The 21,791-nt window shown below is 35.6% G+C and overlaps 1 protein-coding gene across 4 annotated transcripts in view; it reads left to right on the top strand.

Moving 5' to 3' along the window:
• TRAPPC8 (trafficking protein particle complex subunit 8) overlaps positions 1 to 21,791 on the top strand; it is a 49,476-nt gene that overhangs the window by 10,829 nt on the left and 16,856 nt on the right. For all 4 annotated transcript variants that reach the window (XM_052704507.1, XM_052704505.1, XM_052704504.1 and 1 more), the window contains 18 exons: positions 1,052 to 1,141; positions 2,487 to 2,661; positions 3,046 to 3,199; positions 4,579 to 4,666; positions 5,263 to 5,510; positions 7,016 to 7,131; positions 8,103 to 8,253; positions 9,395 to 9,495; positions 10,372 to 10,477; positions 11,759 to 11,890; positions 13,034 to 13,258; positions 14,963 to 15,071; positions 15,789 to 15,983; positions 16,149 to 16,279; positions 17,264 to 17,338; positions 17,958 to 18,084; positions 19,073 to 19,230; positions 19,671 to 20,113. In XM_052704507.1, the coding sequence (XP_052560467.1) occupies positions 1,052 to 1,141; positions 2,487 to 2,661; positions 3,046 to 3,199; positions 4,579 to 4,666; positions 5,263 to 5,510; positions 7,016 to 7,131; positions 8,103 to 8,253; positions 9,395 to 9,495; positions 10,372 to 10,477; positions 11,759 to 11,890; positions 13,034 to 13,258; positions 14,963 to 15,071; positions 15,789 to 15,983; positions 16,149 to 16,279; positions 17,264 to 17,338; positions 17,958 to 18,084; positions 19,073 to 19,230; positions 19,671 to 20,113 (2,824 nt within the window). The remainder of the gene's footprint in view (positions 1 to 1,051; positions 1,142 to 2,486; positions 2,662 to 3,045; positions 3,200 to 4,578; positions 4,667 to 5,262; positions 5,511 to 7,015; positions 7,132 to 8,102; positions 8,254 to 9,394; positions 9,496 to 10,371; positions 10,478 to 11,758; positions 11,891 to 13,033; positions 13,259 to 14,962; positions 15,072 to 15,788; positions 15,984 to 16,148; positions 16,280 to 17,263; positions 17,339 to 17,957; positions 18,085 to 19,072; positions 19,231 to 19,670; positions 20,114 to 21,791) is intronic.

The raw sequence follows: 21,791 nt of genomic DNA, 5'->3' as shown, positions 1-21,791 counted from the left end.
TTGAGCAATAGGTATTCTTGGTGCCTTATAAGGAAAACAAATACCTTCAGAAATTAATGTGTTTTTCTGTACCAGCTATTGTTTTCTAATTTGCAGGTAAGTTTACACTGAAAGTTTAGAATCCATTAAAAATTTACTAGTTTATCTCTAGGGTCTTTTTTTTTTTTTCTGTGTAGGCGAAGGAGATGCAGAGTTAAGATGACAGTAAAGCAGTTCTGAAAAGAGCAAGTATTTCATGGCTATATTGTTGTAGGAAGAATCAGACAAGTTTCTTAAGTTTATGTTCTTTGAATATCCCACAGAATCACAGAATCACAGATATCCCAGATATGCTTTGCTTCCCTTAAGCTGATATTCTTAAACATTGAAGTCTCTATTGTAAAAGGGTGTTTATACATGACCTGTTAATATAATAAGGCACCAATGGACAGCGTAGATCTGAACTGTTAGCTTTTTGGATTTCTGCTTGGTCAGCTGACAACTAAACTGTTGCTATTTATTTTAGCCAGGAGAAAGGAAGAGGACTGCTGTCAAGCCAAGTCACAACACTTTCAAAAAGCTTCAGAAAAACTGTCAGGATAGGGCTTTGGTAATTCTTGGTTCTTTTACACAGTTAATTTTTAACTTTGCTTCTCAGTTGTTAACATTCCTACAGAAGGCAAATGCAATGATAGAAGAACTTCGTTTTTTGTTTTTTTTTGTTTTTTTGTTTTTGTTTTTGTTTTTTTTTCACTTTCCCAAGTCTCTGTTTTTGGAGGGTGGTAAGGAGTTCTTACACAAACTGAATAGGTGAGCCTAAATACTGAAGAAGTTGGTACTTAAGATGCTGTTCAGTTTCACAGGATTTGATTCAAAGAGTTAATTTTTCCTCCCAGTGTATATTTTGAAATTTATTTTTCAGATTGTTCTCTTTCTTTATTTGCCATGCAAATTCTGACTGTTTGCAAGTTTTACTTTCAGGTGTAGTATTTCATGTTTCCTTTTTTATAAATGACTAAACTGAAATTTGGCTAAGTAATTACATTTAGTATTACTTTATTGTGTATTTCAGCTACTACTCCTTGGTTTGAGTCTTACAGAGAATGCTTTCTTCAGTCCATGCCTGCATCAGATCATGAGTTCCTAAACCACTATGTTGCATGTATCCTTTAAGTGTTACACAAAGCTGGCTGCAGTAATGCAGGAAACTTTGAAATTTTAGAATTGCTTTTTTGCCACAGTGCTTTGAAATATACCCTTTTTGATATGTCTGAGTATACAGGAAAATTTTGTTAAGAGTTTGGGGTTTTCTTTGTAATAAAATGCACGCTTCTTTGTATGTCAAACTGAACTCTAAGCTTATACATGTTACTTAAGCTTACTCATCCTAGAATACTTTCTGCTATAGCTATTTAGGTGTCTGCTGGCTATACCTCAATCACAGCAAAGATCTATGTGCTTGGGATGTACCTGTGGCTTTTCATAGCATTGCTAGCAGATGATGGAGGGAGGGAGATTAGAAAGGGTATGCCAAAAAAAAAAAAAAAAACAAAAAAAAAAACCAACAACCAGACTTTCAGCTGTTTGAGGCAAAAAGAAGTCTGAAAAGATGTCTAAATGTGTTCATAGCATTTTCGTTACCATGACTTAAGCCTGACTCCCTTGTCTGCAGGGAAAGTGAAAATATACAGTGTTTTATGTTGTAGCTGCTGTTAAGCTTTACTTTAAGGATAATGCTGTGGTTTTCGTAACACTTACTCTGTTTCTAATTAATAAGTAACTCATTACTGTGAATCTACTAGGCTATTTTACTGTGGTGGAATAGATATGTTGGTCACATTTGAGAGAATCTTATACAGAATTAATCTGGCAAAAAAAAAAAAAAAGATTCTGACCCTTGACTACTACATTGCAGTAACAATTAGACTACAAGTTGCTTTCTGTCATCTTTGATTTAATGTCTTTAGTTTGGTGAACAGATGTGGCAGAGCAGGTTGTTCCTTATTAGTGATAATGGAGTTGCATTAAGGTAAAAATTGGAACGCATCTGCTTTTTATACAGCAGGTGTTGCTATCTTTATGAATGCTGGCTGTTATTATTGCTGAGGTGATACCTTAAGGAAGCTGCATTCTCTTTGAGCATTTGAAAATGAAGTGCACTGGAAGTGAACATCTGTTTTTTGTACAAAAAAACAGGTTTCATGTTTGATCTGGATCTGAAATATTACATAAAAGTATTAGCTGTTGTGTATCAGCTTAAACACGGATTCAGTTTCAAAACTGGAACAAAGTTCTTGTTTCAGTTAAAAATGTTAGCTAAACAGCCATCTAAATACTGTTTCTATTGAAATTTAGAAGGAATTCAAGTTAAACGTGCTCTTATGGTAATGTGTTTTATGGGCATAAGATAAACAGGATGTGTGCAATGTTTATTTTATACATTGCCTATTTTATCATCATTGGCTGTTCTTGAGTTTTTTGGGTTAATGACCTTAACATGAGTTTAGGTATGCTTGTAGTTTCTTCGAGTGAACCAGAGCCTGTGGAGCAATTTCTGAAGCTGTCGCAAGAACAACATCGTATTCAACATAGTAGTGAATACTCTTATCCAAAATGGTTTATACCAAACACACTCAAGTACTATGTGTTATTGCATGATGTAAGCTCAGGAGAAGAGCAAAGGTAGGTGGTCTGCCTTCAGATTAACTATTGAACTAAAATGTGTATGTTTATAAATTGCTGCTGGGATTAGACACGCAACATTATCTGTTAACCTGTGTGCAGTTATCATGGCAGCCTTCAAGTAGTATTTTTTATCTAATTTTTGTTTTATATAAGATAAAAATAATTAGTTTTGGCTTCTTGAAGTAGAAGGTTTGTTTGCTGGCGTGTCGATTTAGTTCTCAGAGATTGTTGGTTTTATTCTTGTGCCAGGAACCAGTTTAAATACGTAAATTTTTATTCTAAATTCTGTGGGTAAATAGTCTAGCGTAGCTTGTGGTAAACACTTCAAATGGAATTGGTTGAATATCAAGACAGGCTATATGTTACTGTTTCTTTTTTCAGAGCTGACTCCATTTATGAAGAGATGAAGCAGAGGTATGGAACTCAGGGTTGCTATTTGCTGAAAATAAATTCTCGAGTATCTAACAGAGGAACAGATGAGCAGATACCAGACCCTTGGAGCCAGTATCTTCAGAAAAACTCCATTCAGAACCAGGTACTGCAGTGTTTCAAAAACAACTTATAATGTGAATACAAATGCCCATAGGATTGTTTCTTCTGGAAGGCAGGGGAGACCTTATAGCTCTCTGCAATGATCTGAAAGGAGGTTGTGGTGAGGTGGAGGTCGACCTCTTCTCCCACATAACTAGAGACAGGATGAGAGGGAATAGCCTCAAGATGTGCCAGGGGAGATTCAGGTTGAATGTGAGAAAAAAATCTCTGAAAGCAGTCAGGTGCTGGAACAGAATGCCCACGGAGGTAGTTGAGTCACCTCCCCTGGAGGGTGTTCAGGCAACATGTAGGTGTTATGCTGAGAGACATGATATAATGCGGAAATATTGGTGGAGGTAGATGGTTGGACTGGGTGATCTTAGAGGTCTTTTCCAACCTTCATGATTTTATGATTTTTAGTTCAGTTAAATTTTTCTTTAGTTTTATGTGTATGTTTCCACAGAATAGGTTGTGTAGCTATGTAAAATTCAGATTTTTTTTTTTAACTTGTTCTTTGTGTGAAGATGTAGGGCAAGTCCTCTTCTAAAGAACTGTCCTCAGTGCACCTTGAAGTCACTACCTGACTTCAAGGAGAGACTACCTGAAATAACAGAATGAAAGGAAAACTAAAATAATTCCTGAGGTTGCCTGTGATGGATAGCAGAAGTGTCCATTCGTACCTTCATTTTGATTATTTTCTTCAGTTTCAAAATTCTTGTTTTTCCTGCTGTCCTGTAGTTTGCTACATGGTTCCTTTTATGGTTGTTTCTTGCAGTCAAATCTAGTCTCTCATTTTCAAGAGTGGCAAATGATAGTGTATGCTAGTTCAGATTATTTGTTTCTGTTTGCCATGAAAGTTTGTATTTTTAACTTCAAGACCAAAAATAATCCTTCTGAATTTTCCTTTTACTGTCTTGGCTTTCTAACTGTACACAACTGAAAAATGTGTGAATCATAGTTCCTTACCAAATCTAGTTGGTACTGTCAAAGCTGTACCACATTGTGTTGATTTTTTTTTTTATTTTTTTTTTTTTTAAGCTTGTTCAGGAGTTGTTTTAATGAACATATATTTACTGTTGTAGGCATGACTATGTAAGGGCTCCAGTCAGTTACTGAAGCTGCTTGCTTTAGTTGACAGTGTTACTATTTTGAGCAAACCAGAAGATACTTGCTTTCTGTTGATTATATCTGTACAATAGTATGGGACCTTAAGGACTCAACAAACTGCTTCAGTGAATATAAATGAACATCTAGCTGAGTGTGCTTTCTTTTCTAGTGAACTTTAAATTAACAGCTGCTACTTACTGATTTTTTATTTTATTTTATTTTTTTTAAAGGATGTTCTCACATTCTTAGTCCTAACTTCTTTTTCCCTTCTGGTAGGATTGCTACGAAGACTGTCCTTATACTGTCATTTCAAACAAGAATACTGATCACTTAATATCAGATGGCTTAGATAATGAAATTAAAGGTATTTTTATAACTTCCTTCAAAACTTTACTGTGATAGCTTTTGTAAAGCTGCCTTGTGTGCAATAGCAATCATTCTGAGTGGTGGTTGAGTTCGGATGTGCACTTAAATGTAGTGGTACGTTACAAGAGTTAAACTGTTTAGAACTTCATGAGTAACTTTTTGAAAGTAATTTAATACATTAAGATAAGTGTTTGAAGTCTAGAAGCTTTGTCAAGGTATAGAATAAATGTAAGGTAGTTACTATTTATTTTTTTTTTTCGATTTTAGTTTATAGACTACAAACATTGCTTTGTATACTGTGATGTAAGTTGCATTTCCTTTTTTCTTTTTGAAGGGAAAGAAAGGCATGTAAAATGAAGGTTTTTAATAGGAATATAGAAGTGATTGGTTCCAGTGTGTCCTCTGTATCAATTGCTGCATTTCCATCTTCTTATGAATGCTTGACTTTGAATTGAATGCTTTCATTGTTTTCTTTGCAGAATTCTGAATAGTGAAAGCACTGAATGAAGTGAACGTAATAAAAATTACGTTTAAAACTGCAGATGTGTAAGTAACAATATTTACGAGGGTTTTGATGTTTCAATCTTTTCATAGATGGCCTGTCAAACAACTTCAAGACTCATCCCCTTCAACTGGATCATCCCAGCAGCAGTTTGGATAGCACTGATTATGTGAAGGCTACGACGTCGTTGCAGGAATCAAAGAAATCAAACTCTGGAACGCCTCATGGTGCTTGTTTAACACTCACGGATCATGACCGAATCAGGCAGTTCATACAGGAATTCACATTCAGGGGACTTTTGCCACATATAGAGAAGACAATTCGGCAACTTAATGATCAGGTCAGCATTTAGTCTTGTAATCAAAAGCAACAGTAGTATAACTCCAGCTACCCAACAATCTCTTGTAATATTACTTCCTTGTGCACCTAATGATTCAATTATTTTAGTGAAAGCTGTAAGGAAATTGAAGAGATTCAAGTTTTTGTTTGGTTGGTTTACTTTAAAAACAAACAGCGCACTGCTGAAAAAAAACACCTCTACCAACAGAACTTCATTGCAAGGTGGCTCATTGTGAAAGTCTGCCTGAGCTGTTGCAGGGTTATTTCTGTGCTTCTAAAATCTTTACTTCTGCTGGACTACTCTAGTATGAGGACCAAAATGTACTTTTCACTTCAACATTTGAACACACCAACAAAGCAGGGACGTGTTTCTCCATCAGTAATTGTCTCTAGAAAAGCTGCATGCTTTAACTTCCAAGAGAAATGCATGGACATCCTAAATCATGCAATTCTATTTAGGTATCACTAGCTGAGAATTAATTTCTCAAACTGTGTTTTTCAGAACTGTGGTACCTTCAAGTCTTTCTTTGGAATTGTAGTATCTTAACTAATGCCATGCCTATGTTAAGGCAAGGACATGCATTAAAATTGTTCTCGTCACAGTAAGATCCTTTCTTTTGTAGGCATTTCACTTCTATTTGGTCTTAAAGGACTGGACCAATTGATTGACTTAAATTAGTACCATCAAATTACTGGATTTAGCAGTTGACTTGTAGGAAAATATCAGCCTGCTAACTGAAATCTCAGTTTTAAATGAGTTGTCTGGTTCTTCTATAGTTTACACTGTGAAGCTTGTTGATACTACACAGCTGCTCTGATTTGAGTTCTGGGATTTTGTTTATGCTGGCTGCTGTCTTACACTGTGGAAGTTTTAGGATGAAATAAAACATAGCAAATGGTCTTACGGGTAGGATTGTAGTAATATATTCCTAATAACTGTAGGAAAAACATGATGTTAATGTTTCTTTTTTTTTTTTTTAATTACTTTTTAAGAGAGATGTAGCTTTATTAGACAAGGGGAGTGGTAATTCCCTGTTTGCAATGTGGTGGTAGGTACTTCAGATGATGATGTAAATAATGTTCTCTGTTGATAGATATTATTTAGTGTTGATTTCAGATTAACCAATACCAAAATTTGATACTGTTAGATTCTAGCAAATACATCAAATCTTTGCTTTTTTTTCTTGATTGGAATGTTGTAGAATCAAAGAATGGTTTGGGTTGGTAAGAGCCTTTAAGATCGTCTGGATTTGAGGTCATGTCTGAAGTTTACAGCAGCAGCAGTCAGTTTCAGACAGCTGAGGTTCATTATGTATGTGAATTGCAGCTTCAATCTGTGTCTGATTCATTCACTCAGTGTAGTGTGTTTTTTTTTTTTCTGCTTTCTAAGGGGAAAAAAACCACAATTTGGGAAGTCTTAATAAGGCTTGGGTTTGTAGTTGAGCTTAACTTATGTTAATATTTCTTTTTGCCATGTAGTACTCGTAATTCATTGTCTCTTTGCAGCTAATATCCAGGAAAGGCTTAAGCCGATCATTGTTTTCTGCTACTAAAAAATGGTTTAGTGGAAGTAAGGTTCCAGAGAAGAGCATAAATGAACTGAAGAATACTTCTGGTTTGCTGTAAGTTGTTTCAGTCATTACCTTTAAATCCAAAAATGGGAATGCCTCTCTTTCTTCTGAGGGAAAGCCTGTATTAATGGTATTCTGCAAAGCAAGCTGAAGCAGCAATACTATAAAAGACTTGGAATGGTCAAGAAGTCATAAGTGTTATGCCTGCCTTTGAATGATAAAGGTGTAGCAAGAACTTAAGAGGGATAAGAGAAAATGTTTACTGAGCCATCTTCTATATTTATAATGAGCCTTTGTAAGGTACAAAGTACATATTTTTCAGATTAATACTAATAAATGGGATAATATGGCCTCCTGTAAGATATTTAAAAATCCGTATAAGTATTTTCTGTTGTTTGAGCCAAACACCACGTAATGAGCTGTTCGTGTGGTTATGTGACTTAACCCAGTGGAGTATTGAATATGTTACTTCTGCAGGTGCATTCTGGAGGTAAATTAAGGGGCATATCACACTTCATACAGCTGGTTTTACGCTAAATACATGTCTTAAATTTTGCTAAAGTATTTGTTGAGCCAAACTCAACGTTCCCGAAACTTGAATACAACTTTAAATTTATGTGCTTTGTCTTAAGGCTCACGAGCAAACTATTGTCAGTTTCAAAGACTGTAGTTTTATTCTTCCTTCTTTTACAGATTTCTTTAGCTCTAGCAGTTAATAATACTGAGCATTTTCAATGATAACTGCATACTTGTTTTAGAGTTTCGTACAAAGGAATGATTTCTTTAAAAGTTAGTGGGATAGCAAATCTTGTTTCACTGCTTTCTTGCTGATTAACCAAGTAACCAGTTAACATGGCAGAAAGGAAGTAGCTTTACTTCTCTTGATAAGTTTCTTTTGGGTAACATTAAAGCAATGCTAATCTTATTCCTTGTCTTTGAATAGAAATTAAGATGATAATAGGGTATATCTTGCTTTCTTTGATGTAATTACAACTTTAAATTTAAAATATTTGTATTCATAGGTATCCCCCAGAAGCACCAGAGCTTCAAATCCGGAAAATGGCAGACTTATGCTTTTTGGTGCAACACTATGAACTTGCATATAGCTGTTACCATACAGCAAAGAAGGACTTCTTAAATGATCAGGCAATGCTTTATGCAGCTGGAGCATTGGTTGGTATTTCATATAACCTAAATGTATTTTCATAGTAATCCCTATTATTTGTCTGAAAGTAACAAAGTGCAATCCCTTCTGTCTACCATCTATAAAGGTTTTGCTAAACTTGCTATATCTTCAGCAAGCCTGAAGGTACTCTCAAAACTGATAGCTGCTATTTTATGATGGGAAAAATTGGAGATTTAATTCTTTAAAATGTGAAATACAGAAAGGAGACTGTCTGTAATGCAAGCTCCAGGAAAAATAGATCATATTCTTGAGTTATTAGACAAGAGGCAAGTTTAAGTGGGAAATAATTTTACAGCGCTTCTTTTTAGCAAAACATTGACTTCTTGACAAATACATCTCTCTAATTATGGTAGTGTACTTTTTTTTTTTTTATACTGAGTTTTGTGGGATGTTCTTTGAGTTCTGAGAAGCTGTTTTCTGGAACTTCAGCCTGATTAACTCAGATTTAAAATTTTATTTTGTAGATCTATGAAAGTATTCTTTTCACAGTCCTATTTTGAATTAAAACAGCAACATATAGTATATTTTTTTTGCAGTACAAAGAGTTGCATTGCATTTTGCTAATCTCAGAAGTTATCTTAATTACTAAATAAATGACTGATAGAGCTCTTGATAATTAGATTTTGAAACTTAAAATCTTTAACTGTAGAAGAACTTTGCTATTATGTCCCCGTAAGAAAGGAGCTATTAGAGTAGAATAAAACTAAAATTTCCTTGGAAGCAAAAGAATGTAATGTCTTTTAAGAAAACTTGGATGATCCTCATTTTAAAAGAGATGTAATGTTATCAGAAAAATAATTCCTGCAATAGGAAATTGACTCTTGAACTTACAAAGTAGTGCTTAATCATTGTTTCTTCATACTGTTGTGTGCTGTCGACTGAAAATCTTCTGTAAGTGCATAAGTTGTGCTGCTGTCTGATGAATTCCAAGCAGAGTCATAAATAGACTATTGCTTAAACCTTGTATCAGCTATAAAAGTGTATGTGCTCTACACTGTGCTCTGCACAGTGTATGTCAGCAATTGATTAGATGTATTGAGCTAGTAGCTGTTGAAATGTTTCTCAGTATTTTGATATCTGCAATTTGTTGAAAACAACTGTGGTGACTGTGCTGACTTGTCTTTGTAGGAAATGGCAGCAGTATCAGCATTTCTTCAGCCAGGAGCTCCTAGGCCTTATCCTGCTCATTATATGGAAACAGCAATTCAGACTTACCGAGATATCTGCAAGTACGTTGTTTATTTTTGTACCAACCTAACAAACGATGAAATTCCTGGTGGTTTAGCTTTCTTTCCTTGCACACTGGTAGTGCCAAATAAATCATATCATAAAATCATAGAATAGCTTGGGTTGGAAGGGAACTCGAGGGTCATCAAGCAAGGCTGCCAACCTCCATATCCTAATACTAGATCAGGCTGCCCAGAGCCCCATCCAACCTGGCTTTAAACACTTCCAAGGATGGGGCATCCACAAACTCTTTGGGCAGCCTGTTTCAGCACCTCACCACTCTCTTGGTAAAGAACTTCTCCCTCATATCCAGCATAAATCTTCCCTCTCTCAACTTAAAACAGTTTCACCTTGTCCTGCTATTATCTAACCTTGAAGGATAGAAGTGAGCTGACTCACTTCCTGTTTATAGACTCCTTTTAGGTACTGAAAGGCTGCAATGAGGTCATCCCACAGCCTTCTCCAGGCTGAACAAGCCCAGCTCCCTAAACCTGTCTTCATAGAGGTGGTACTCCAGCCCTAAAAATAAATAAATCAATCAGAGGTCGATAACCTCTTTAAGTAAGATATGCTAGCTTATCTTGAAAGGAGATGTGTGGTGTTCTTAACGGAGTACTTATTAAACTTATTTCTCGTTGTCTGATTTCTCTTTTGTCAGATCGTTTAGTTGACTGGGTTATTTTACTTAGCTTTACTCTGTAAACGTAATGCATCCAAAAACACTTCCTGGCTTTGAACTGTAAAAAGAAATAAATACCCTTCTTTTAGTAGGATGACGAACTTAATGGTACAAGTGTCAATATGTGTTTTGCAGGGACAAAGTTTTTCATAGTTTCTTTTTGAGAAGTATTTATTAACGTTGTTGTTTTCTGCTTCAGGAACATGGTTCTGGCTGAACGCTGTGTACTACTTAGTGCTGAAATCTTAAAAAGTCAGAGCAAGTATTCAGAAGCAGCTGCTCTTCTGATTCGTTTAACCAGTGAGGTAAAACACTAGCTTTTTCCACTTTTTTTTCCCCCTCTCTTGTCTTCCTTCTACATAAACACTTCTTGGTGACATTTTAATTCTTGTTCCAGGATACTTGCTATCCAAGATAGCAAATGACCAGGTATAAATTGTTTAAGTAACAAAGCTAAAACTGCAGCTTAATTACTGTGAATCTTTAGAATTTTACTGTGTAGGTGAAAGTTAGCCTGAATGCTTCTGTAGTATTGATTGATTTAAAGTGTGGAAATAGCTCTGAATTGTCCACAAAGGGTCGTCTTATGTTACTACTGGTATTATGTTTGTTTGCATTTTTTTCAAGCATCTTCTGTATAGCTTAGAGGAAAGTCTTAACTGGTAGTTGATTCTGGCTTTGTAGCCAGCTGCACCAAGCGTGGTACTTGTGAGACGTTCCCCAGAATTTGTTAAGTTTGGAATAAATTTGCTTAATTCTGTAGGTTATTCTCTTGAGTGTCTTTGTAGCTGTATTTTGGCCCTTCCAACTTAAATTTGGTACCAAAATTTCTAGGTGAGCATATATGTTATTGAAGTAAGGAATTTAAATGCTGCAAGTTGTATGCAGCCATTTTACTACTTTAAATTTTATGTGGTGTGCTTGCGTTGCTGTTTGGAAGAAGCAAGGGAGATCTTTATAGGATTCTGTAAAGCTGTCTCTTAGTGTGTTTGTAGTCCAGACATGTATTTGTTAACAGTAGTCCTAAGTAGATCAGTAGTGATAAGTAGATCCTGTTTGGATTGGTTAGAGTAATATAGCTTTGTCTTGGCATGAGAGGAGAAGGTGGTAATGGTAAGAAGTGTGTTTCCCTGTAGGAAGGAATTCTTGTACTTGTCATCTAAATTCACTAAGTTACACTTAACGTTTTTTCCTTAATCCTATTAAACTTACTGTTTGTTTCTAGTATCTGCAGAAGGAGGGGAAAAGGTAGAATGCTTCAAATTTGGGTTAGGAACTGTGGCGTGAGTAACTGAAGAGGAAGAAAGTTTTGTCTTGCCACTCATAAAGAAGCAGGTTGATAAATCTCCTTTGGGGAAATAGTAGCACATCTCGTTATGACGATGATTGTACCTGTAACAAAGTGAAAAATACTTTTAGTCTTAATTTCTTTTATAAGCATACATACAATGTTCAAATGTAAAATGCTTCTCAATTTTATAGCAGTTACAGCTTTTCTTTTCCTGTTAACATTAGAACAAGACTACAGATATATTTATGTTTATATTTGACTTTGAGGTTAATTCTCTTTTTTTTCTTTTAAATAGGATTCAGATCTTCGTAGTGCGCTTCTGTTAGAGCAGGCAGCACATTGCTTTATAAACATGAAAAGTCCCATGGTCAGAAAGTTTGCATTTCATATGATACTGGCTGGCCATAGGTTTAGTAAAGCAGGACAGGTGAGTATTATCTTTCCAGATGGATAATACCAATTTTTTTGTACTTCATCTGAATAGAATGTTATTATGGGAAAAGATGCTTAGCTTCTGGTGCTTTTGTTAGAAGTATTGAGCTCAGTAATCGTCTAAAAATGATTTCTGCATTAATCTTTTACATCTGTATTTAAAATGATGCTGAAAATCACTGACTTGAAACTTAGTGATGTGTTTTTGATTTCTGGGTTTCAACTTTATACCCGAATAAAAAAAATCTCATACTATATGAAGTAGAATCTCTACTCATGAAATGATTGAGTTGCAGAAATAAGGTTTTGCTAACCCTAATTATAATAAGAACCCTTATTCTAATAACTAAATTTAGCCTGTTTTCCTGGTGTCTTACCTATATGCAGTGGAGAGGTCAGTGTGTATGAATAGTTAGTATGCAACAAACTGGCGTCTAGTTACAGCTGCTTAGACTCAATTAACAACTAAACCAATGCAAATGGGTTTTACGTTCACTCATATTACTGTGTACGCAGCTTTAACTCTGTGATAAACTGAATTTGAACATGTCTTACATGCTTTATATTTGTCTCAGTTGTGTAATGGCCTCTACAGACAACTTGTGTTTGATTTCTTTTGAGGTTAGTCACTAGAGTTCAGTTCTGAAGCTGTAATCTTGTTTTGCATGTACTGCAGGGCTGTTGCTTAACTTGCTGTGTGTTTTGTCTTATGTGTTTAGTTTTTTTTTTTTGTAAGACAGCAGTTGAATGGAAATGTAAGTTCATTTAGTGAATGAAATGTATTAAATATAGTTAAGTCTTGAAGCATGGCATTAGAGCTCTGCAAACTCTAGCAGTCTATTCGAAAGCAACACAGAACACTTTTTATAAGCGGTCTTCTCTTATTTGTTTTAACTTCCTACCTGTTACTACTGTTTAAAAACATGAACTTTGTGCAAGGTAGGCACTGTACTGTAGGAGGCAACAGTACTTCTGTGCTTAAGTTAACATTGACCAGACACTGAGGTACAGTTCTGCAAACACTGTGCTTAGCATAGTGTGGTTGGTAAATACTTGTGATGTGCTGTTCAGTCCTCCTGACACTACAATTACGATGTTTGGTTAATAATTTTACTTTTTTTTTTTTTTTCTTTTGCAGAAAAAGCATGCCTTACGTTGCTACTGCCAAGCCATGCAGGTTTACAAAGGAAAAGGCTGGTCTCTTGCAGAAGATCATATTAACTTCACTATTGGTCGTCAGTCATTTACACTTCATCAGCTTGATAACGCAGTGTCTGCCTTCAGGCATATTTTGATCAATGATAGTAAACAACCTCCAGCTCAGCAGGGAGCTTTTTTAAGAGAGTATCTCTATGTTTATAAGGTAATATCTTTTCTTTCAATTCCTGGAATGGTCAGCAATTCTGTTTACAGCAGTTCTATATTATGTTATCAAATGATTTTCTGTCATACCTGCTTTGTGCCAGGGTCATATTTTTTCTCCAGTTGATATGTTTCTTTTTTTTAGATTTTAAAAAACAAACTTGCTGTATCTGATGTGTGCGCTAGGTTCATTTCCACTGCAGTACTAGTGTGACTCCTATAATGTTCTTATTCAGTTAATGTTTCATTTTGAGGTTCATTGCTGAATTGCAACTTGTGACAGATCTTCCCTAGAGGAAAGGGGTCTGTTTTATTTTGATCTCTTTATAGAAGAGTTAGGGTTTTTTGATAGTATGTCTTTGTTAAAGACTAGATAGATGTGTTACTTGCTGATGCTACTGATAAAATATTTGGTTTTGATTCTTGACAGATCTTGTGGTGCCTGTTTATCCCTTGTTCCTCCCACATGTAGTTTTAAGCTTCACAACAGTAGCAGGTTTTCTGAATTATGAACTATCTTTCAATTATTTATTACTTAGGGTAATTCTGATTGGTGCTGAAAATTGGGAAAAGTGGTTGTTCTTAAAGCTGCTGCATTTTGATTATTTGCTTAAGGCAAATAATTTCTTATCTACTTTCTCAGTAGATAGGAAAAGCAATTCTTAGATTTTTTTTTTTTTTTTACAGGTAAACAAATTCATGGGCAGCAGTCTTGCTTTCTTTTTCCTCTAGAAGTGTAGTCTCAGCAGGAGGATGCCACCTTTTTAGTGCATTGATGTGAACTTGTTTTTTTTTGTTTGTTTGTTTGTTTGTTTTTTGTTTTTGATACCTTGAATTTTTACCTGGCAGGCTACAAAATTGTTGCAACTACTAATAATAACAACCACCTATCCAAAGTACGGGTTTTGGTTACAGACACAGTTGTTTGTCCATGAACATGCTTTATGGCAGCCCCTTACCAATTCAGCAGCAAGAGATTAGCATGAATATTGCTGTTTTTAAAAAACAAAACAAAAAACCTGAGTTGAATCCAGGCAACCTCCTCTGGTACTACAAAGTGCTCCCTATCCCTGTTGTAGTAAAATTAATCTATCTTAAACTTAAGTAAGTAATTGAATTAATGTGGAAGTTCATGGGTGATTCTACATTGCAGTGTATGCCATATGCCTTACAGGGTATTTAGTAATGATAGCTCTATGCAACTTGTAGCCTTGCAGCTACTTTCTTAAACCTTACAAATAGAATTTGTCATGTTTGCTAATTTGTGGTAGACCCTTCTTGAGATTAGCATTTAAAGCCCACAAGTCAGCTGTGCTCAGAGTCTATATAATGGTGGTGGTATAGTGAACATAGCTTTTCCGATCTCGTGTTAGACAAGCTTCAAGTCTTTAAGCTTGCAACAGCCATGGATCCACAACATTGATTAGAGTGCTGGATTCAAATCTTTTTTTTGTTGTTTTTTTTTTTTTTTTTTGTATGGACTTCTTGAGCTTTAAGATGCTATTGAGAGAAAATGTTATTTAAAGAGTGTCAAGACAAAATGAACTCTCAAAGGAGTTAATATGAAATGATTCAAATAAAAGTATTTTTTGCTTAAACATCAATTGCATAAAACTCAATCTCCTTATCATTCAAATGCTCCAACGTGCAGCATGTACATCAGGTACGTATGATGACATGACACTGTTTTCCTCCTTTACTCCAGAATGTAACCCAGCTGTCACCTGATGGTCCTTTACCACAACTTCCTTTGCCGTATATTAACAGCTCAGCAACACGTGTTTTCTTCGGGCATGATCGAAGACCAGCAGAAGGTTAGAAAATTTTGTTAACAGCTTTAAATCCCTTATCTGTAGAAGTAAAACATATGCAAGTTCTTTAAAAAAAAAAAATAATAATAATAATCTGTTACATAAAAACTATTGTAGCAAGGTAACTTAAGTAGGATTCCAAAAAGAAAAGCTTCAGCTTAGTAACTGCTCTCTAAATGTCTTCAGACTTCCTGTATGGATATGAAATCCACATACGCAAATGTGCTGAATGCCATTCTTTTTCAAAGCCTTTAGACTTCAGTGCAAGCTTACAATGAACTTCATGAAATTGATTTATAATGTTGAGCAAATGCTAAGTGCTAGTGCCAGTACTAGAAATGAGCTTTCAAGTTAACTTTTAAGTTTTAATCTTTGGAACACTATGATTCCTGAATGTAAAGCGTCTTGAGTGGAAATTCTTATGTAGACTGTGGGACTGAATGCTGGCAGAAGGTGAAAATAAACCACAAGCTGAGTATGCCACATAGCATGCTAAAACCGTGGGATTCCACACTTTGAAAATGAAAATATGCTCTAATCATCAGCAGTATTGTCTTCTATATGTGCATTTCAAGAGATCTGTCAATCCAGTGACTAGTTGAATAATGTGGAAAGTGGTGGCGACTGAGAAAATAAATATTTTCTAACAATACTTACCAAATTTTTAGTGCAGTCCTTTTGGCAACTGTTGAGTGCCACAGCTTGCCTTATTCTTCCTAGGTGAAAAGCAAGCAGCAACACATGTAAGTCTGGATCAGGAATATGACTCAGAATCATCACAACAGTGGAAGGAGCTTGAGGAGCAGGTTGTGTCTGTGGTCAACAAAGGAGTAATACCTTCAAACTTTCAACCGACGCAGTTTTGTTTAAACCGTTATTCAGATAACTCCAGATTTCCACTTGCTGTGGTAGAAGGTAAAGCTGGAATTTATTCATTTATCCCTGGATTATATTTGTACAGTGTTTCCTATACTGCTGTAGATTGAAAGTTTTTATGCAGTTGGCCTTTTGAGTTTGTTGAACTTTCAGATTGTGATGGAGGTAGATTGTTCTCATTATTTCCTTGCATTCCTTTAATAGAACCTATAACTGTAGAAGTCTCCTTCCGAAACCCACTGAAGGTTCCACTGTTGTTGACTGACCTTTCACTGCTGTGGAAATTTCAGCCGAAAGACTTCAGTGCTAAACATGAGGGAGCAGCAAAAGATCCAGTAAGGAAAAGAGTTTTGTCTTTTGCAACCTAAACCTGACAACTACGCTTACGGAATTTAAGTTTTCAAATTCTCATGGTGTAAGAGCACTTGATTTAAGTGTAGATTTAAAAAAGGGAGGGGGGAAGTTAATTACTGTGGATTTTTATGAGTCACTTGAATTTTCCCATATCCCAGGGCGCAAAGCAACCGATTTAAGTTTTTCTGTAATGAGTATTATAAAGCCTAATGTAAAGCAAAATACTTCAACATCTTGTTTTATGTGCAGCATACCTATGAAGTCAAAGTAGGCACCCTGACCAACAGAAATGACTGGTAGAGTTAAGAAATGTTTTATCTAAGCCTCTTTCTTACGCTCTCTATGTTGAATGTAGTGAAGACTCTGTATTCTGAGAGATGGTGCTGGTGCAACACAGGAACACCTAGATACCTCTACTAGAATTTAAAATCAATATTTTTAATATTGTGGATGCTCTGCTAATTACTGTTTAAATTGACACTTAAACTAATGTTGCCAAAACTCTTTTAAGGACTCTTCTAAATACCATATTTTGAAGATCTTAATGCATTCTAATATATGGAGTGTTACAGTAAAATTGTTAATGTGGGTTCTTAAACAAAATTTTTAATAATGTAGTGATGTGTACATGCTGCAGGTTAGACACTTTGGGCTGTGTATGAGTAAGTCTCAATGATTACCATACATCTGCCCTTCTATCTGGTCTGTACTACTACTACTGCAATGATACTGCGGATACTTCTGTATCAGTGAAAATATGAATTTGAGCCATTTTCACCAGGAGGTCTTAAATTTCTCTCTTAAGTAAAAGTTTGAGTTCTCAGCTGCTGCTTCAATTCAGGGAGCTGGTCTGCTATCTGAAATATATGCTTTCTTTTTCCTCAAATGTTCTAGGAATACTGCGAGAAATAATATTTAATCTTTTCCTACTCAGGAGTAATATCTGAAAAGCTTTTTCTTTTCAGGGAACATGTGATGATGATATGATAGGAACAGAAGCAATAGCAGAATTTCTAATTAATAGTGAGGAGACAAAAATGGTGAGTAGTGTACTCTATTCAATACTGAAAAGACTGTTTTTAAGACTTAGAGTTCAGACTTGCGACCTGAACTCCTGGTAAAATTTAGGAAATGTTACTGATGTGTGAAGAACTGGATCTTTTAAATCTTATCCATGTGTATAAATATCCAAAAGGAAAATGTAATAGGACAAGAGGTGTTGGGCATGAGCTGAAATGTAGAGTGTTCTGTCTGAACATTAGAAAATACCCTTTACTGTGCAGGTAACAGAGCATTGGCACAAGCTACACAGAGAGGTTGTGGAGCCTCCCTTAGAGGTGTTCACAACCTGACTGGGCAAGCAGCTCTAGGGGATCCTGCTTAAGCAGAGTTGTTGGACTAGGTGACCTCCAGAGGTCCCTTCCAATCGAAGCAATTCTGATTTCTGCCTCTGTTCAAGTTAATTTTTGTGACAACTTAGGATTCTTTCTTAATGTAACAGACACTTCCCAGTAAATGACTTAGTTATTGTCTGTGGTTGCATCTAATGCAACAATGAAGTATCAAAAGTAGCCATGATTCGCTTAAATACTTGGACAATTAAATGTAATAATACTTTTTTAGTAGCAACAACAACAAAAATTTAACGTATCTCCACAGGCGAGACTAAAGCTCTTTCCCCATCAAACAGGGGAGCTACATATTCTGGGAGTCGTTTATAATCTTGGCACTATTCAGGGTACTGTGACATTAGATGGGATAGATCCTTCTATTGGATTGCAGTCAGGTAAGTACATTGTTCCCTCGAGTGTGTCTCTGGAAAGGGGAGATGTGGATTCCATGGAGTAGAACTAAATCCTGTTTAATATTTGACTATTATGTTGTGAGGTCTGTCTTCAGATAAAGAGACAGAAATGGGTAATAACTGGAACAGGAAACTAATGAATTGACACCTGTAGGAATCCTGGGAGAAAGAAAATAACTTCTGCCAGATGCATTCTTGTGCTACTTTTAAATCTACGGAAATTCTGAAACATTTAAATCAAAATGCAAACATTCCATCTAGGGTATCTGTAACAAGTTTTGACTCCTTTGCTGTTTATTTATTTTTTTCCCTTTTTCAACTTTTGTCTCAGTGTTGTACTAAAGTTCTTGCTATAAATAATCAGACTTAAATTTATCTGATAGTTCTTTTTTTATTTTCTTTCCTTTATATTAATGTATAAACGCTTTAATTGCATGCTGATTAATCTGCTTTAAGACATTCGTCTGACACACTAAAGAAAACTTAGCTCTTGGATAAAATAAGGATTAAAATACTTGAATTAACATACTTAAAAGTGTCTGAAAGAAATAATGAAGCTTGATTAACTATCTCTGAAGTGAAAATCTTATGGCTGAATCTCTGGAATAAAAATCATTTGAAGAGTGCTGGCCCCTTTTTGGAAGGAAATGGTTGATGCTATGTTTCTTCTAGCTTGGAAATTAGAAAATTTAATTAATCATGTTCACTTATTAATTATCCTATTCAATCTGGTGTTCCTATTCTCTTTGCTGCCAGGACTGTAAGCATTTATAGAGGGCAGAGTTAGTTTACAACGTGTATCTGGCTCTCTTATTTGCAATAGCAATGCGTTCTGTGTCACAGTAGTTCTTTGTGAGTGATGCTGCTTAGTCAATCTACAGTAACAAAAAAAGGGAAGTTCTGATCACTTTTTAGAAAAAGTTACTTCAAGTATTAAAAAAAAAAAAAAAGCTTTTAAAAATTCTTTCAGGGAAATTTGTCTCCAATGGGTTATCTGTACGAGGACGACAAGACTTAGAAATCCAAGGGCCTCGACTTAATAACACAAAAGAAGAAAAAACGTCTATTAAGTATGGACCTGATCGGCGTTTAGATCCCATTATTACGGAAGAAATGCCTTTGTTGGAGGTATGCAGTTATTTTTCTATTCATAGTATTGAGCAAATTGCTGAATGTAGAGCCACAAATCTGTTAATGTTTAAATTTTTCCTGCTAATTCATGACCTGTTAGTGCCAAGTCTGTATCTTGTTTTCCAAGAGAAACTTATGGCCTTCAAATTAAGATTTGAAATTGTCACAGTCCTCTTAGAATGTTTAGTTTGCAGTATTTGTAGCCAAATTATTATGGGGTGTAGGCAAGAGGCAGAAAAGGTTTTTTTGCCCTATGTCCAGAGTACTTCAAGTGAGTTAATTAAAAAAGTGGTTGTTCTTCCTGGAGTTATTAAAGTGGTCTACCTGGTTAATGACAGCACTTACAGTTTAAGTGTTTTGGTTGTTATTTTTTTTTATGTCTATTTGTAATTTGATTCGATGTTCAGAATCTTTTCCTCCTGTTCTTTCCAATACAGGTGTTCTTTATAAACTTTCCTACAGGACTTCTCTGTGGAGAAATCAGAAAAGCATATGTAGAGTTTGTGAATGTGAGCAAGTGTCCTCTTACAGCGCTGAAAGTTGTGTCCAAGCATCCAGGATTTTTTACTTTTGGTGCAAATACTGCTGTTCTAACACCACTAAGTCCTTCAGCTTCTGAAAACTGTAGTGCTTACAAGACTGTTGTGACAGATCCTACCTCTGTGCGTACAGCACTGCTATCTTCAGCTTCTTCTGTAGACTTTGGGGTTGGCATGGGAGGTCAGCCTGAGGTAATACATGTCCCACTTCCTGACTCAATTCTTCTTCCTGGGGCATCAGTGCAGTTGCCAATGTGGTTACGGGGACCAGATGAAGAAGGAGTTCATGAAATAAACTTTTTATTTTACTATGAAAGTGTTAAAAGACACTCAAAAATGTGGTAAGTTATCTACTTCTTTTGCTGACCTACTCACTGGGATGTTAATAAGCACATAAGCATGAGCTTTAAACTTAATGAGTTGCAATGAAGATGTTCAAGTGGCTTGTCTGTAATTGTAAAATAATATTTCTATAGTGTTACTTGATTTGTGTGAAGTGTGAAGTACATGAAGTATGATTTACACACTGTTTTATGGAATATTGTTTTTTCATTTTTTTTTTAATGTTCTTGAGACATTGGGCAGTTGAGTTTGATACCACAAGCTAACAGTATTTTCATTGAATTAAAGTTTACTTATTACTTAGTCTCAAGTTCTGCCCTTGTCCCAGGCTATAAAGGCTCAGGAGAACTTTTCCGAGAAACTAGTTCTTCAAAGATTCAGGAGTAAATAGTTATTTGTTCTGGAAAGTGAAGACATCAGCATTTAGAAAGCCATAGCATAGTTTTATCGAACAGTTACATTAAGAAATGAAGACTCTCTTACTCCTTTCTTCAACCATTCTATACTGTTTTTACAAGACTACCTTACAGTTGTTACAGTTCAAGTCTAGAGCTGAAAATTAAGTTTTAACAAGCTTTATTTAGTTTTCAGCCTTGTAGGAAAACTGGTTGCAGACTTAATAAATGTAATTATTTAATTTTCTGAGGATGATTCTACTACGGAGCTGCATAGATTGTTAAATTTGTTTGTTGGGAGAAATGTGCCTCAGCCTGCATTAAGTAGGAACGCAGACTAGAAGGAATGCATCTGTTGAGTCAGGACTGGGAATCTGTCTGTTGTATTATACATTTCAGGACAGTGGTGCCTTAGGTGAGGTGTAGTCCAGTGTACTTAATGTCAGCTTGTGGCTAGAGCTTGTTTTCCTGGTTATTTCTGACAAGGAAGCTGAACTCGCATTGTGAGACTGCTTTATCACGTAAACCAAAGCAAAGTAAGCTGAAGATGGTCAAGAGTAGGTCAACATCTTCCTGGAATTAAATTACAAGTTGTTCCTTCAGACTTCATACTGGCCTTTCGGAAAATACAGACAGACTTTCACTTGGCTTTATTCCTTATTCCTGCAGGTCAGCTTACAGATTTTCTTGTTTGTTTGTGGCTTTTTTTCCAAAGAATGGAGCTTATTTTTCTCCCTTGATTTCATAGAATTCAGGAAATGAGGTGTTAGAGAGAATGGGATATGGTTACTTAGACTGTATTTATTCTCTACTGTGTTGAAGTTTCCAGGGAGACTTAAATATGTGAAATTGTCTAATAACTGTTCTGTAGACTGACCATGATTCTTAAATTTCTGAAGGGTGGTTTAATTTGTGCCACTTGTAAGTTATGCTGACACCTGTATATCGCTGAGGATTGTCTGCAAGTCTTAAGCTTATCCTATGGATTGTGATACTATATTGAAATGCAGTTTAGGAAACCAGCAATATCTTTTTTTTTTATTCTCTTGAGACAAAAGTATTACACTCATGTATTTAGCAGACAGTACATGTCAAATGTATACACACCTCTATTTCCATATGAATGTTACTGTAGTGAAGAAGCTTATGTGTTTTTACGGGGTCCAAGAAGTTTACATATCTTCAGTAATACAGGAAGATAACTTTTATGAAGGTCTTGCTGGCCTCAGGGCTGAATGCGACTGGAAAGAAGCAGAACAGTGCTGGCTCTCAAAGTAAACTT

The sequence above is a fragment of the Tympanuchus pallidicinctus genome, unplaced genomic scaffold, assembly GCF_026119805.1.
Source record: "Tympanuchus pallidicinctus isolate F22 unplaced genomic scaffold, pur_lepc_1.0 scaffold5, whole genome shotgun sequence".
Taxonomy (NCBI): Eukaryota; Metazoa; Chordata; class Aves; order Galliformes; family Phasianidae; genus Tympanuchus; species Tympanuchus pallidicinctus.
This window is presented reverse-complemented; position numbering and strand designations above follow the sequence as displayed.